The 15,352-nt window shown below is 45.5% G+C and overlaps 1 protein-coding gene across 1 annotated transcript in view; it reads left to right on the top strand.

The window, feature by feature from the left end:
- Window positions 1–15,352, top strand: part of LOC127212233 (rho guanine nucleotide exchange factor 28-like) — a 102,671-nt gene that overhangs the window by 38,224 nt on the left and 49,095 nt on the right. Inside the window, exon 2 of the mRNA XM_051172277.1 lies at window positions 14,709–14,856. Coding sequence (XP_051028234.1) covers window positions 14,709–14,856 — 148 coding nt within the window. The remainder of the gene's footprint in view (window positions 1–14,708; window positions 14,857–15,352) is intronic.

The raw sequence follows: 15,352 nt of genomic DNA, 5'->3' as shown, positions 1-15,352 counted from the left end.
CACTGAGAACAGCACAGAGCCCCACTTGTTAACTTGAACGTTTCTCATTCCTGGCATAATCACCTCTTTGTTTTATCACAGTATAATAAGGAAGCAGGCTAGTTGCTGATTAAATCAGTGGTCACAATTGGTAGCTTTTTTTTTTTTTTTTTTTTAATGCCTAGACAGATTTCAGAGCAACTCTTCCACTTGGCAAATTTGAAATGCAGTTTTCTTTCAAGTTAGGTGATAGCTAGCTAGCTAACAATTTTTTTTCTTATCTTCTTCCTCCCCTCTGCCCCTCCCTCCCTCCCTCCTTCCTTTCTTTCTTTTTGAGACTGAGTCTCACTATATATATAGCCTTAGCTGGCCTGCAGTAATCCCCCTGCCTCCGTCTTGATAGTGTTGATCTTAAGTCTTTTATTGAAAATTAACATGTTGACAATATTTTAAGGGACTGTGGGTGCAGTTCAGTTGGTGGAGTCTTTGCCTGTCCTTCTCAAGAGTTTAATCTCCAGCGTGGCATAATCCCAGGTGGGCAACACACTGCCGTAACCCTAGGAGGCTCAGAAGAACAGGGCAGCCTCAGCCATGTAATGAATCTGAGACTAGCCTGGACTTTATGAGGCCAATGAAACATTTAAAAAGATACAATATCAGAATTCTTGGAGACAGTATGGAAAGGACTATATTAAAGGCCCTTTTGAATTTGCTACCTACAGAGAAGCCAGGTGGGAGGCTAAAGGTCATGATGCTGAGGTATGCTTAGCGTCACAGGGACCTGTGCATCACCTGATGACGAGGCAGCCGGGTAACCCAGGCTTGTGCACGTCTTTCAGTCCCTGTGCTCTTTGTGGGCTTTCTCTGTGCCACCTCCTTGGTGTTCAAAAACAGCAGCGATGATGTGGGATAGTTGAGCACAGGTGTGTGAACTCTTTCCCCAAGACAGAGTGAAAGTGTGATACTGACATTGGTACGTGAGTGGTTTTATAGCTTACAGCAGAGTCAAGGTTATGGAGAATAAAGATAAGGAAAACAACAACAACAACAAAAAAAAACAAAAAACAGGTAATCGCAGACACCCTAGACACTGTGGTGAGCCACACGGCTGTCACTGTATGGGGAGGGGGATCTCTCCATGAATGGTGAGAGCTCTGTTGATTCCCTGGCATTTGAAGAGCCTGTGAGATCATCAGCTTGGGTAGCGTAATCTCCCGAAGGACCTAGGAACAAGATGACAAGGAACTTCCTGGCTCAGCCTTCTAACAAACTGCAGTGCACTAGACAGTCTCTCTTAGTGATGTCTACCTCAGCTTCCGTGTTTGTCAAACAGAGATGAAAACAGATGTCTGCCTCAGAGGATGGTGCGATCGAGCTGAGGGCAGATGGAGAGGGGCTTGGTCGGCTAGGAAGTGATGATCTGCGCTGCTCTGGAGAGTGGTGACTTTGTCTTCAAGACCATTTCTCCTGGTAGCTTTAGGATCGCAGTGGCCTCCACAGGAAGCTGCCGGGCTGAAATGCTTACCTGTCTGTGCTGGCTGGCTGGCCCCTACATGTGGGGAAATGCTAAAGGAACACTGAGAAATTCCTGTCCCATAGAACATTCCTCATGTCTAAAAGAGACATTTGCTCTTTCTTTGCTCTTCCTTACATCCCCGCTTATTTCCGTGCGTGAGATGTGTTGAGTTTATTATTCATTCAGGCCCTGATCATGTTCCGAGGGTGGGGCCGCTGTTTTATGATGCTATAAAGTCAGGTCCTTTCTGTCCCTGATAAGATGCCCAAAGTATGGTAAGTAGCCAATTTCCCCCAAGCTATCCAGACTGTTACTGTCAGCTTGGGAGACTAGAGCACCAAGCCTTTTTTTGGTGGAGGGGACTTCAAATACCCAGGAGCTATCTACACACTAACAATAGTGCTAATCTTGAAATAGGAGTAAGCAGTGAGCAGCTAGGCCTGAATTTGAACCCCAGCTGTGACCTAATTTGCTCTGAGTCTCATCTTTCTCATTTAAAAAGTAGGAATAATAGACAACACCACGAAGTGCTTGTGTGCGTGTTCCTGACAGAGGGGCCTAGTGCTGTCCAGTGAATATATAGCCAATCTTGGTTGCAGATTGGTTTTTACTGAGTTCAGGGACCAGTAGGAAACATGAATAGCCATTCTATTTGTAGCTTATAGTTAACTTGATGGCTTACGGTTCTGTTCGTATGCTTTTATACATATTTTAAATTAAAACAAATTATTTAATATGTTTGAGTGTTTACTTGCATAGGCATACCACGTGCACCACAGAGGTAAGAAGAAGGTGTTACATCCCTGGGAAATGGAGTTACAGATGGCTGTGAGCCAATGTGTGGGTGCTAGGGATGGAACCTAAGTCCTTGGCAAGAGCAGTTAGTACTCCTAACCACTGAGCTATCCTTCCAACCTCTGTTTGTAGAGTTTTAAAGTGAAGTGTAATGAAATTTCAATTTAGCCTCAAGCCCGGTTTACTTTCACATATCAATCTGTCCCAGGCAGACATGTTGTCTGTGTCTACTTTACGCAGAACACTGGTTTAAAATGCCTGACACCTTGTTAGGAAGATGATCTAGAAGCCTGGAGAATGGCTGACAGGTTGACCGTTGGCTAGGGAGGGAGGAGAGGAGGTAGAGGCCTGCAGCCCACCTTGCTGGATTCCATCTTCCTCTGTGGGGGCTTTTGAGGCAAGATGAAGGGAGAAGCACTCCAGTGGGCTGCCCATTGATAACGGATGCAAAACACAGTCACCACAGTCTGACACAGGCACAGCTTACTTAGAAGTCTTTTTGTTTAGGATTTAACAGTTCAGATCTAAAAAGAACAGATTATTCTTGATGTTCCCTAAATTAGCAACTTGTTTAGGACTTTTATATTTTTTAAAAAGTTTGTATTGAGTTTTTAATCAAATCATGGAAAACATGCATTTCAGTTGCCTGAACTGGTACTTTTTATAATGATCATATAATGTGCTTTGATTTTCTTTTCTCTGCTTTTGGTTTAAAAAAAAAAAAAACTAAACTAAACTAAATTAAATCTCTTATCCAGAAATGTTTAAAGCCCGACAAGAAGACTCCATTTTTAGCAACTGTGTGCTCAACAAAATTTTAGCATATTGGGTTTCATCAGGAATGCTTTAATTTTTGTAGTTACTGGGGATGTGTTTGCATCGACTCACCGGAGTTATGCGTGCTTTCCTTGTGTGGACCAAAGCTTGGAAACGTAGTCTCGAAGGAGAAGGAAACCAGTTAAACAAATCTGAGGGCCTCTTCAAAAAGATGCTTCAGATCCAAGCAGCACGGTTTGGATATGTGCGTCAGCTGGGTTGTGGAAGAGTGTTGTCAAGGGGAAGCAGTCTTGTGTAATATCCTGAGGTCATTTACATTTAAGGAGATAACTGGGAGTCTCTGGAACAGCCATATGGAACAGCCATAGGCATCATGGGAGACTTTAAGAAAAACCCATAGTTACTGCCACCACGTGATTGGCGGGTTGCTGTTTAAGCCGTCGGTTTTGAAGGGGTGTGGTGTTTATGGAATGATACGGTGTTACGTTCTGATAGGTAAGGTTATGGAGCCACAGGCCAGAAAAAACTTAGGTCACTTGTGTTGGAATCTGGGTGGTTTCAAGGGTACACGTTAGAGTGATGTCGGCCTTGATTGTCAGCATCTCAGGATTTATAGTCGCCATGGGAACGAGTCCCTGGGTGCGTCTGTGAGGGATTCCCCATGTTAGATTAATTGAGATGGGAAGACTCACGTTGTGTGTGGCACCGTCCCATAGCTTGGGGGCAGCCATCGTTCTCTGCTTCCTGATTGTGGATACAATGTGACCTGCCACTTCCTGTTCTTACTGTCAGAGCATCCCTGGCTGTATCCCTTGGAACGATGACCCCTAATAAATCCTTCCTTCCCTCAGTTCCTCTGGTAAAGTATTTAGTTGTGTCAATGAGAGGAACAACTAATGCAAGTAGTCAGCCATTTTTTTTTTTTATTGATGATGCTGCTTTTCCCAGTTCCTATTACTGCCAAATTAAGAGATCCATATGTAAGTACAACCTTGGATGCTGATGCTATGTTGAGGATAAATATACTTGGAGTGAGAAGGGTGGAGGAGGGGAGAGGGGAATGTACTTTTGTGGGTGGGGAGATGCTATTTAATCAGTGTATCCAACAGAAATCACCACTTTTTTTTTACTCTCTTCTCATGATCGTTTGGGTGTGTTTTGTTTTAAAGTATAGTCTTCAAATTTGATTAAACTTTGCTTGCTGTGTGACTAGCTCCCACTGCCGTGTCTTCTCTGCCTTACATGTTCTGAGGGCATCACTCATTTGATGAGAGCTTATGGCAGACATGGACCCCATAACCAGACCGTTTGGTCTTTTTCATGGATACCCACTTTTTAAAAAAAAGCCTTCCCAGTCACAGCTTCGTGCTGAATTCTTACTCCCTGAAATGGAGTGGAAGAGATGGGTACCATGCACAGGCCTGGAAAGCCATGGTCTTCCATGCTCCTTTCTTCCTCCTGAAATGGAGAAGGCAAATTAGGAACTAAGTCACAGGCTACAGAGCCACAAGATGGCAGGAGCCTGCGCCCTAGACTACTGCTTGGAACAAGTTATCCAAACATTATTTGGGTGTGACTGTTAGATATGAGGTTATTTTGATATCGACAGCTTTCTGGGGTCTCTGTAAGACAGCAGCTGGGTTGCCTTCTTGATGATCTCACTGTCATTGAGCCCGGGTGTGCCACAGCTCTTTCCATTTTGTTGCCATGTTTCGGCAGCCTTTGATGTTCCAATAGATCTGTCTTCTTCACTATCCATTTTTATTTTCTTCCCTTTCACACCATCATTACTACTTTCCCTCCTGGATAACCCTCAACACACCTTGCCACTCTGATCTCAGCCTCTATGTCCAACTCTGAGAGCTCCCTGTGACTGGCCTGTCTGAAAGTGGCTCTTGGTCATTGGACCTCATTCCAACTATTTCAAAGACTATTTTGAGAGCCTTTTTCGATTGACAGCAAAACAGAGCAGAAGGTACAGTGATTTCCAGATGTTCTCTGCCTCCACACATGCGTGGCTTTCCCCATTATCGACACTCTTAGCCATAGTGGCACTTGTGTTACACCCTAGGAACTACATAGACAGTCACCTGAAGTCCATGATGTAAATTAAGCTTCTCTCTTAATGTTGGGCATCTTCCAGGCTTGAACTGAAGTACAATGGCACCCATCCACTATTGCTCTACAAACCACTGTGAAAGCTAATGCACATGTGGACTTGACTAGATTTCAGGAATCACCTGGAAGACATGCCTCTACATGTATCTGAGAGTGTGTTTCCAGATAGATTTAACAGGGAAGGTCTGCATTTAGTGTTGGTGGTACCATCCCATGGGCTGAATACAAAGGGAAAAGGGAGCTGAGGACCAGCATGCCTCTCTCTCTCTGCTTCCTGTCTGTAGCTGTAGTGTGACCAGCTGTTTTTAAACCTATGCTGCCATGCCTTTGACACACTTCACCCTCAGACTATGAGCCCAAACCAACCCTTCCTTATGGAAGTGGTTTTTATGTTGGGAATTTTGGCACAGCAACAAACAAAATAACTACTACAATGACCTGCTTGTTCAGGTTCCCTCCTCACTCCACCCTGGGAGCCACTCATCTTCCTCTCCCCATTGCCATAGTTTTGTCTTTCCCAGAATGCCGTGTGTTTGAAGCACACAGAACGCATTCATGCCTCCTATGGCAGCCGTTGTTATTCTTACGGACGCTAAGCAACTTCAGATAACAAATGCAGTCTTTTCACATTGAGGGTCCACATTTAAAAAAGTATTCAATAGCGAAACAGTGGCTAATGACCCTGCATAGCCGGGTTTACTTCAGGAGTGTCTGTATGGAAGGGACTCCGACGATGTGTAGGTGTCTTCAGTAGGCGCCTGCCATGGTCTAGAAGCAATCTCAGCTTGTATGTGCCTGTCAATTGTTTGCAGTTGACATTAGAAAAATCCAAATCTTGTTAATCCTTTTCGCCACAGCTGGACTCAGAGGGATATGCTCAAAGGTATTCCCACGTTGAGGTTCAAATGCTACCTGACCTACATCACCATTTAATCACTGGATGCTGTACGTAGTTACTAGTAAAAGCCACTGGTTACTCTCTCTTGTCTGTCTATTCATCCATCTCCCTTTAAGAACGGAAGGAAGGGCCCCAAGTTCTAAGCCCACCCTAGCAGCAGATCACTGCAGCCGCCTCCTATTTGGCTTCTAGGAAGTTCTGCGTCCTGTCCCGGTGGCCACTGGAGCTGCTGTGGTCCTTGGGAAGCAGAGCTGAGCACTGGTATGGTCTGGAACACAGTTGCACCAGCGCTTCTCGGCCGAGAGAATCATTGGGGACCTGCCTCAGTGACATGTGCAGACAGTGCTCTGTAACGATACCACCTCAGATCTCACCTGGACTGATGCGCTGGCTTCCCCAGCTTTCACCTTCCCCAGTTAGGCTTATTTGCAACAACACAGCCAGAGCATCAGTTCAACACCAAACTTCTCTATTCCAAATCAGACTTACCAGCTGAGTCTTTTGGATGTGACCTTTGCTTGTCTCTGACCTTGCCTCCTGTTCTCCCCCTAATGTGTCAGCGAGCTTCCTCATGCTCCTGCTGGCCTTTCTGCCTCATGTGTTCTCTCTGTGTCCACACGGCTCTGGCTCTTACCTTATTTAGGCCCCTGTTAAAAATAACATTATATTAGAGGCTCTTCCCAATCATCTGGGGCTTCTGTCTCTTTACCCATCCCTCCCTTCTGATGTGCTCTTGAGCACTTCTCAGATGCATAATTATTTATTTTTTTGTCAGTGTCCCCCCCCCCCAAACACTAGAAAACTTTGATGTGGGGAGGCAGGCCATTTGTTTTAGCTAAAACACGTACTGTATTCTCCATATGTGTCGTGAATATAAATGGGTAAGTGAGACCACAGAGTGCTACTGCTTGGGGGCGGGTGGGGGGGGGGGCGGGGCTGAGCCATTCACTTACCTGTGGTGTCCTCACTGAGGAAATGGAGGATTATTCTTAACAAGATTAGCTGCACTCTCCTCTCAGGCCTTTCTCACTTAGCTCTCTGTGTCTATGGCTATAGTCTTTCCCCTCACACCGCTGGACATCGTGCTGAAGTATAGAGGGGGGAGGGGCGTGGAGCCTGGTTTGCTTTGGCCAGATGACACCTCTGGGGAAGCCAAGGTTTGGCACCTCTGTAGCAGGTCTGTTTCTTTCTGGCTTAGAGCCTCCAAACAGTTGACCTGAGGAGAGAGGGGGGGAGGGAGGGAGAAAAGAGGGAGGGGAGAGACTAAGAGTGCAAAAGTGAGATCAAGAATGAGGAACAGAAAAAGGCTGGCAAAAGCTGCTCCTGAATGGCCAAGCCAGGCCACCTCTGTCTGAGCTGGACAGGCTAAGACCAGCTGCCCAGGTGGGGCCAGGCTGTCTAAGAGGGTCTCTTCCCCATGCCTAGCACCGAGAGAGACCGACTTAGCAATGCAAAGATGTGTGGTTACTTGGGAAGGAGTAAAGGAGAGAAAAACATGGTTTTTTTAGGATCCCAAGTGCAGGACCAGCACGGTCTTGTGAGAGAACAGGTGATGTTAATCCACTCGAAGACCAACCACCTCATGCAGGAGCTCGATTGTTGTCAGCTGAAAAGATCCTGTGAACAGACTCTGGGAGGAGATATATAAATGAGCCCAGAACTGGAGGCGGGGCTTTTTTGGAGACTTGGGATAGTTTTGACTGTTCATTGCTCCACTTTGAGACACTCCTAGAGAGAACCGCTCAAGGGAAGGCTTCGGGGCTCCGGCTCCTGCTGAGGTTCTGGGTTCCAGTTACTCCAGAAGAAATCCTGCTGATAACACCAGGATAATCGTTCCTCGGAACTGATATCCTTATGGTTTTGTTGTTGTGTTCCTTAATCCTCATTTCCTATGGTTTTGGTTAGTTGGGTTATAAATGACGTACGCTCGGTTAATAAGTTATAATAAAATATATTGGTTAAAAAATTGAGCTTACAAAGGAGGGCTTTGGGAAAGTACCTTCACTCGCCAATGTCAGGAAAGGATACATTGTAAGGTGTCTCCCATCTTCGCCCTCAGTTCCTGACTTGTTGTCACCCATTTCCTTTCAGTGTTCCCTCCTTAGTCCTTCTTAAGATTTCCCAACTGCTCTCCCTGGCCGACTTGGATCCGGATGAGCTTTGTTTTGTAATTTCTGAGGCCATGGTCCTGTTGCCAAGGATGGCAAGATTCTCTATCTTTGCTTGGCATTCCTTGGCAGGGTCCTTGGTGTTCTTAGGAACTGCCTGCTCAATGGTACGTGTGTAGGTGGCGCATGTGTGCTGGGGTGCACGACGGTGTTCTGGCTTAGCTGCTGTTCAGCTGAGGGGGACAGAGCACTGATCCTTGCTATGACACCTCCTCGGGGGCTCTTTCTGTGGCGCACAGGGCCTCAGTGGTCCACCCCTGAAGGAAGACTTTTATGGTTACAGAGCCATTCTTTACCCAGGGCATATCAGTTTACAGGGACTTAAGGCTGTTTGTGCTCTCTGTCTTGGCTTAGGTTTGGCATGTTTAAAGCTGTCAGCTGATCTATCCTGACCGGCAGGCAGCATTTGGCTTAACATGACCACACAGTCCTTGAATGTTAAATAATAAACACGTGTGGTTGCTGTCTGTGTGGGTTCAACGTGACTCTAAAGTGTGGACCTCACAGTGTTGTGATTATCAAGCCATTTGAGTCATGGATTATAGGGAAAAAGTACGGGGAAGTATTTTCTTAGATCACTGTCATTGATAGAGTGTTTTCTTCCATTAGAGAGCAGAGGGTCTAGACTTACAGTTAGAGGGGACTTAAAGACCCAAAAGAAATGATATGGGAACTTTTATAGGAGAAATACTTTTTCCTGGAACTTCATTGGGTAAATTCACAAGAATTTACAATGATAATTTTATCCCTTAAGTTTAAATTTATTACGTTGTATAAATTTGATCAAGCCTGGCAGTTGGGAGGCTCTCTGGGGTCTTAAAATTTGGTGAATAATCCACTAAAGCAAACAGCAGCCTTTTAAGATTTAATTTAAGAAATCCATTTCCAAAACGAAACTTGAATGGTATGTTTGTAAATTCCCAGTGTCCTTCCATTAGAACCTCAGGGTTCTGTTGATGTCAGCTTGAAAAAAATCACTAGTCTACTGCACCTAACTGAGCTAAGCGCAAAAGCACAGGGAGGGATGGATTGGAATGAAAAGTTCTCAGTTTTTCACTGAGGCAATGCATCCTAGATGCTATGGGCTCTTGGCTCTCGGGACTGGGCTTGGCTTGGCACTATTGTCTGGTAGAGCACACAGACACACAAACACAGAAACATAAGCAGCCACAAGCCTGTCCCCTCTCCAGGAGGGTTGGTCCCCCCCCCCCCCCACTTCGAAGTCTGACAGCTCTGTTCATCTCTGGTCCTGACAATGCTCTCACAATGCTGAACTCTGTCCCTAGCCTTCCCTCCATTGTTCTGGGCTCTCCCCAGGGTCCTGCAGTGCGTGTCTAGTCCCTTGTCGGCATGGCAGACCCTCGGATATTTGCGGTGTGACTGTTTACCCACCAGTCTCTTCTTCTCTGACAAAACAACACCAGTTCCTTCAATTGTTCTTCCTGTGACAATATGCCTTTTGCATCTCTTTGGCATCGTTGTCACTTTCCTCTAAACATGTGGCCAGTTTTGCCTGTTTTCATACTGAAACATTCCCTGGCCTCGGTGTTTCTGACCGGATAGAGCATAGATGGATTGTTTCTAGAGGAATTAGTAGGTTCCTCAGTTCTGAACAAGGCAGAATTGGCATTTTATATCTCTCAGGCCTGACTTCTGTGCTGCCGCCTAAGGGTCTCTGACTAACAGAGAGAATTGTCCTTACATAAATGTCTCTGTCCTTGTATCTTCAGGGAGATTAAGGAAGGTCCAGCCTGGTCACTAGACCTGGTCTCCTTTAGAAATGAGAATCACAGTAGTTCCTCACAGGCATTCTTGTAGAATAAAGTGAGGAAATGCATAAGGAAACAGTTTCTAATTGTAGTGCGTGCGTGTGTGTGATCATGTGTGTGTATGTGTGTGTGTGTGTGTGTGTGTGTGTGTGTGTGTGTGTGTGTGTGTGAGAGAGAGAGAGAGAGAGAGAGAGAGAGAGAGAGAGAGAGAGAGAGAGAGGCGCCAGAAATCAGCATACGGTGTCTTCTTTAGGCTGCTGTTAGACTTGGATTTTGGAGTGGGCTCTCTCACTGGCTTGGGGCTTGCCAAGGAAGCCTGGCTGGAGAGTGAGCTCCAGGGAATCCATCTGTTTTCACTACCCCCCTACTCCCCACCGCACTGGGATTCCAAGTGTGTGCCATCTTGCTTGTTTTTGTGTGTGTGTGTATGTGTGTTTGTTTGTTTGTGTTAATGTGGGTTCTTGGCATGAAATGCAGGTCCTCATGGTTGTGCAAGCGCTGTCTCTCAGTGCTCCACGTTTTACAGAAATTCTTTAGTTACGCACAGAAATCTGAAGTGGAATACTGTCTGCTCTTACCACTTTCTTTCACATCACACACGGACAGTGAGAGAACTGGCTCAGGGGTGAAGCATCAATCAGCACAAACAACATTGTGGTTTTGACTCTAGAGTCCTGAACTAGTTTGCATAAGGCTCATTGGCACCTGTAGCGTGTTTTAACTTTCCTATAAAATGGCAAAATTATCCTGGGGTTCTCTTCCTGGTGTTTAACTTTTCAAAGGTTTTGTTCTACAGGGAAGGCTAGTACAGATTATTATGATAAAAAATTTCAATTATTAAAAAAATCAAAACTTGGTATTTCACTTACACTATACTGTTAGTAATAGAATAATGGATTTTATGTATTTGTAAACTTTCATAACTAAATTTAATGTATCAGGTCACATTCACTTTTCTTGTGTTCTTGTCCCTAAAGCCCTCTCACACAGAAGCTGTGTCTAATATTTGGATGTTCTGATCATCTTATAAAAAGTTGAAAAATCACCATTGAAAAGCCATAAAAATATGCTGAGTTTGCATTTTGCCTCTCCTTATAAAAGCTAGCACTCATAATCCTTTAAAAAAAATCTTTGGGCCTTTGAAATGATGATGAATGCCATCATAACCCTTCCTTCAGAAAATGAATCCATATACACAGACACAGTCTTGTTAATGATTTTTGCATGTGCCGGGACTACCTAATATCCACTCATAAAAAACTCTTCCCATGGTCCTCGATCGCAGAACCCCATCATAAACAGATGTACTGTCTTCGTCGTCATCTGATTAAAAATGCTGTGCATGTTAGGTAGTTTAGAAACTAAATAGTAAAGGTTGCCTAGCGAATACCATTGTCACTGACAGAGTATAGATATATGTCTGTGCCCTGCATGCTGGGTGAGAATTAAGGGGGCATCAGTGTGAGAAAGCCCAGTAACTAAACTAATACAGTCACCCTATAGAGACAGACTGCTGAAAAAGCTGAGAGCGTGCAGGTTAGTTCATGAGCCCATGAAAAAGAAGCTGAGGCCATTTCTTCCCCGCTGACTTGAGGCACCGCCATCTTTACTATGCAGTTTCTGTATGTCCATGTGTCTGTCTCTACCTTGGGTTCTGTCTCTCTGCCATTGTCACTCTGTTTACAAGACCCTGGTTTTATTCTTTATTTTGCTTTGGTATGGCTTGTCCATCTCCTCACTACTCAAATACTATTTCCTCTCTAAATCTTTATTCTTATCTATTCTCCCAAATAAACTTTTGAATAACTTTGTTCAATTTTCTTTGAATATATTCAGTTTGGGCTTTGAGTAGAATATGTTAAATTTGTAAATTAATTTGAGAAGGTAATCTTGTATGTCTCTCATGGTTTCCAGAAATTTCAAGGAAGTATTTTTTTTTAAGATTTACTTATTTTTATTTTGTTCTGTGAATTGTTGTTTTTCTTGCATGGATATCTGTGTGAGAATGTTGGATCCCCTGGAACTGGAGTTACAGATAGTTGTAAGCTGCCATGTGGGTGCTGGGAGTTGAACCCAGGTCCTCTGGAAGAGCAACCAGTGTTCTCAACAGCCGCGCCATCTCTCTAGCCTCTTAATGAAGTATTTGAGATTTGGGGGTGGGGGCAGAGAGTCAACAGAGAGGAGCTAACACACCCATCTGCAACTGTAGTGCTGGTGTTGATACGTCAGTTTTATTAGGTCAAGTTATTGTTTTCAGTTGTCAAAGCAAAGCCTGCAGCTGAGTTCAGATGGGGGCGTGAGCAAGGTTTGTACGTGGGGATTCTGAAAGTGGAGTCTGTCTTGGCCACATGCGAAGCTCAGTGGCTTCATAAAAAGAGGGGCAGACTTTGGGTGGCCACAGTGGCCAGAGATCCCTCAGTCTCAGCCTGGGACTGTCACCTGCAGCTGATTATTGGAACTTACAGGGTCAGCCCATTTTTTTTTCCAATAGCTCCCCCCCACCCCCCGCCAGCTTCTCCTGCACAGCTCAGCTCGGCTGGTTTCTTTTGAAGCTCCTGTTCATTTTCCTGACCTCCAGTACTTTTCCTCTGCCGCCCTCTCCCACCTGCCCGCCTCTATCTTACCAGCTTCTTCATCACCTCCCTCCCCTAGCCAGAATCCTTGATCGTATTTCTGATGTCCTTGTGGTTACTAAGGAGACTCCTTTTATTTTGAGTATCATCCTCCGTGCTGGGACACTAGGTCACCTCTCTCGAGGGGACCTGTTGCCTCTGCCGTCATGAACCGTAAAACATGGCGTGGCTCCTGGGAGGGAGGAAGGCTGCACTGTCAAGGGAGGGATGTACCTGGAATGGTTGTGGCAAAACTCTTGCCTAAGTGGTAGTCCTTGCTCACCTGGCCAACTGAGACACTGAGGTGACCATTGTTTGGAGTAGATACAGATTAGATAGCTTTGTCATCTGTGAAAATCTTTGATCTACTTATGCAGCCTGCTCTGTGTTTAAGAAAATCATCAGCGGGGCAGCTCAGAGTCTATCTATGGAGGATTAACGGCCAATTAGCAACCAGGAACATGACTAAAGCAAGCTGTGCTTCCTTACTTAGGAAATGGAAAGTCGTTGGAGTTTCCTCTCAGTCCAGTCGAATGTGTGCTATTGTTTCTGTCTTCTGCTTTTCAGCTCTCCTTCCTGTGCTCTTTCTGAAGCTATTGTATGGTAGAATTTTTGTGTGTGTGTGTGTGTGTGACATGTGCATGCTCACATGCAGAGACAGGAAACTTTAGAAATGAGCACTAGGGCATTTTCTCCGAACACCGATTTGTATTTATACTAGTTCGTAATGTTAGATGCCATTCTGAGAGTGTGATCGCAAGCCAGTGTAAAAAAACAGTTTTTTGTTTGTTTTTGGTTTTCTGAGACAAGGTCTCTCTGTGTAGCCTTGGCTGTCCTGGACTTGCTTTGTAGACCAGGTGGGCCTTGAACTCACAGCAATCCGCCTGCCTTTCTTTCCCAAGTGCTGGGATTAAAGGCATGCATCACCACTGCCCGGCTTGTTTGTTTGTTTTTTAATGTCAAAAGCAGTTCTAGATCAAATAATGATATGGTCATTGGAAAGAAGGAGGGGCCTCATTTGGACTGTGTGTTGCTCCTCCTTAGCCTGACTCTTCGCTTCCCACAATGTCATGCTGCTGTAGGGGACCGTCAGCTGACACTCATGCCCAGGAGACTTGGTCTGACCCTTCCTTGGTTTCTTTCCCATTCATCTCAGGCTGAGAAACTGGATTGTTTTTGTTAGGTTAGGCAACAATACAGATACCTGGAATCTTCTCCACACTAAGTAAGGTCTTCTACTCTCTGCTTTCTTCCCACCTCTCTGCCGCTCCCCTAGGCTGGGCGGAATGCATCCCCTCTCCTGGGAGGCCTACTCTGGGCTGCCTTTCTGTACTCCAGGCAGGGAGTATTCTGCATCTTTGAGGCCTGCAGGATCCTGAGATATCTGGCAGGCTTGGCTGTCGGCTAAGCCCCTGACAAAGCCCTCAAGACCTGCTGTTCCATTCCTTCGAAGGAGTGCTTCTCCTTGGAACCGGGATGCTCTGTAAGGCTCTGCGCTAGCTAGAAACTCTTAAAACAAAAGATGAGCTAACCCAGCTGAGAAAGAGGGCTTAGATAGCACCCTGAGGAGACATGGTCAATGCAGTGAGCGAGCGTTCTTGCTTATCTGAGAATGTCTGTGACTATCTATGGCTTTTGCAGCGTACAGTGGTCTAGCATATGCTAGGGCCCAAGCTAAGAATAAGTATCATGAACCTTTATATTTATAGTGACATTTTGCATACATGATAACATTATCATCCACAGTGATGTGGATATTCAAGGCATTGAAATTGTAGGCACTGAAAAGTCACACTCACACACCTCGCAAATTAAAGAGCCTATTCATTCCTGTTCCTTGATAGTCTTTCACTTTCAGAGCAGTGCAGGCCAGCCTTGACTCTCATACTAAACACATCAGGAGGCCATCACTTGGAAAAGGTTGTTGTTGGAAGGCGCCTTTGTGACATTTGAGCTCACTCACGTGCAGTGCATGTGACAGGTGTGAGGGCTGTGGGCCTGTGCCCTTTCCCTGTGGTTTTCTCAGAGGCAGAACAAGGAAGTATACTGATGCCCAGACTGAACTTGTTTTTTCAGGGGCAGAGGACGGTCTATGCGAAGTTTGGCAGAAACGTTTATCTTCCCGAAGACGCGGAGTTTTACTTTATTTATGACGGGTCGCATCAGAGGCATGTGGTGATCGCTGAGCGCATCGAGGATAATGTTCTCCAATCCAGCATTCCAGGTGAGCAGGCCTCTTAGTGGCGGAGGGGGAGACATCTTCCTTTCAGGGATATTTAAGTGGAGAATCAAGAGGAAACAGAAAAAAGTTCTCCAAGGTCAGGAGTTCACAAGGGGGTATACGTACATGCTGGACACATGCCCCGTGCCACCGACTCCCTGGGCCCTTCCACTGGTGTCTGCCTTGACTTAGTCCTGGATGCACCCCCGCAACCCCTAGCTCTCAAGGTCTAGTGTTCTTTAGGCATAGCCAATGGAGGATGTGCCTTGAGTCATCTCCTTTGGCCTAGCCTGTCACTTGGGTTGGCTCAGGACAAGCTGACATGACACACCATGTCTACACCCTCCTTCCTCATTTCTCTGTGGTCAGCCTGGCCGCTCCAGGACTCATATATAAAAAACAAATGCCAGGCGGTAGTGGTGCACACCTTTAATCCCAGTACTCAATAGGCAGAGGCAGGTGGATATCTGAATTTGAGGCCACCCTGGTCTACAGAGCA

This window comes from Acomys russatus, chromosome 30, assembly GCF_903995435.1.
Source record: "Acomys russatus chromosome 30, mAcoRus1.1, whole genome shotgun sequence".
NCBI classification, from domain to species: Eukaryota; Metazoa; Chordata; class Mammalia; order Rodentia; family Muridae; genus Acomys; species Acomys russatus.
The sequence above is the reverse complement of the archived record's forward strand: the minus strand, read 5'-3'. Positions and strand labels throughout refer to the sequence as shown.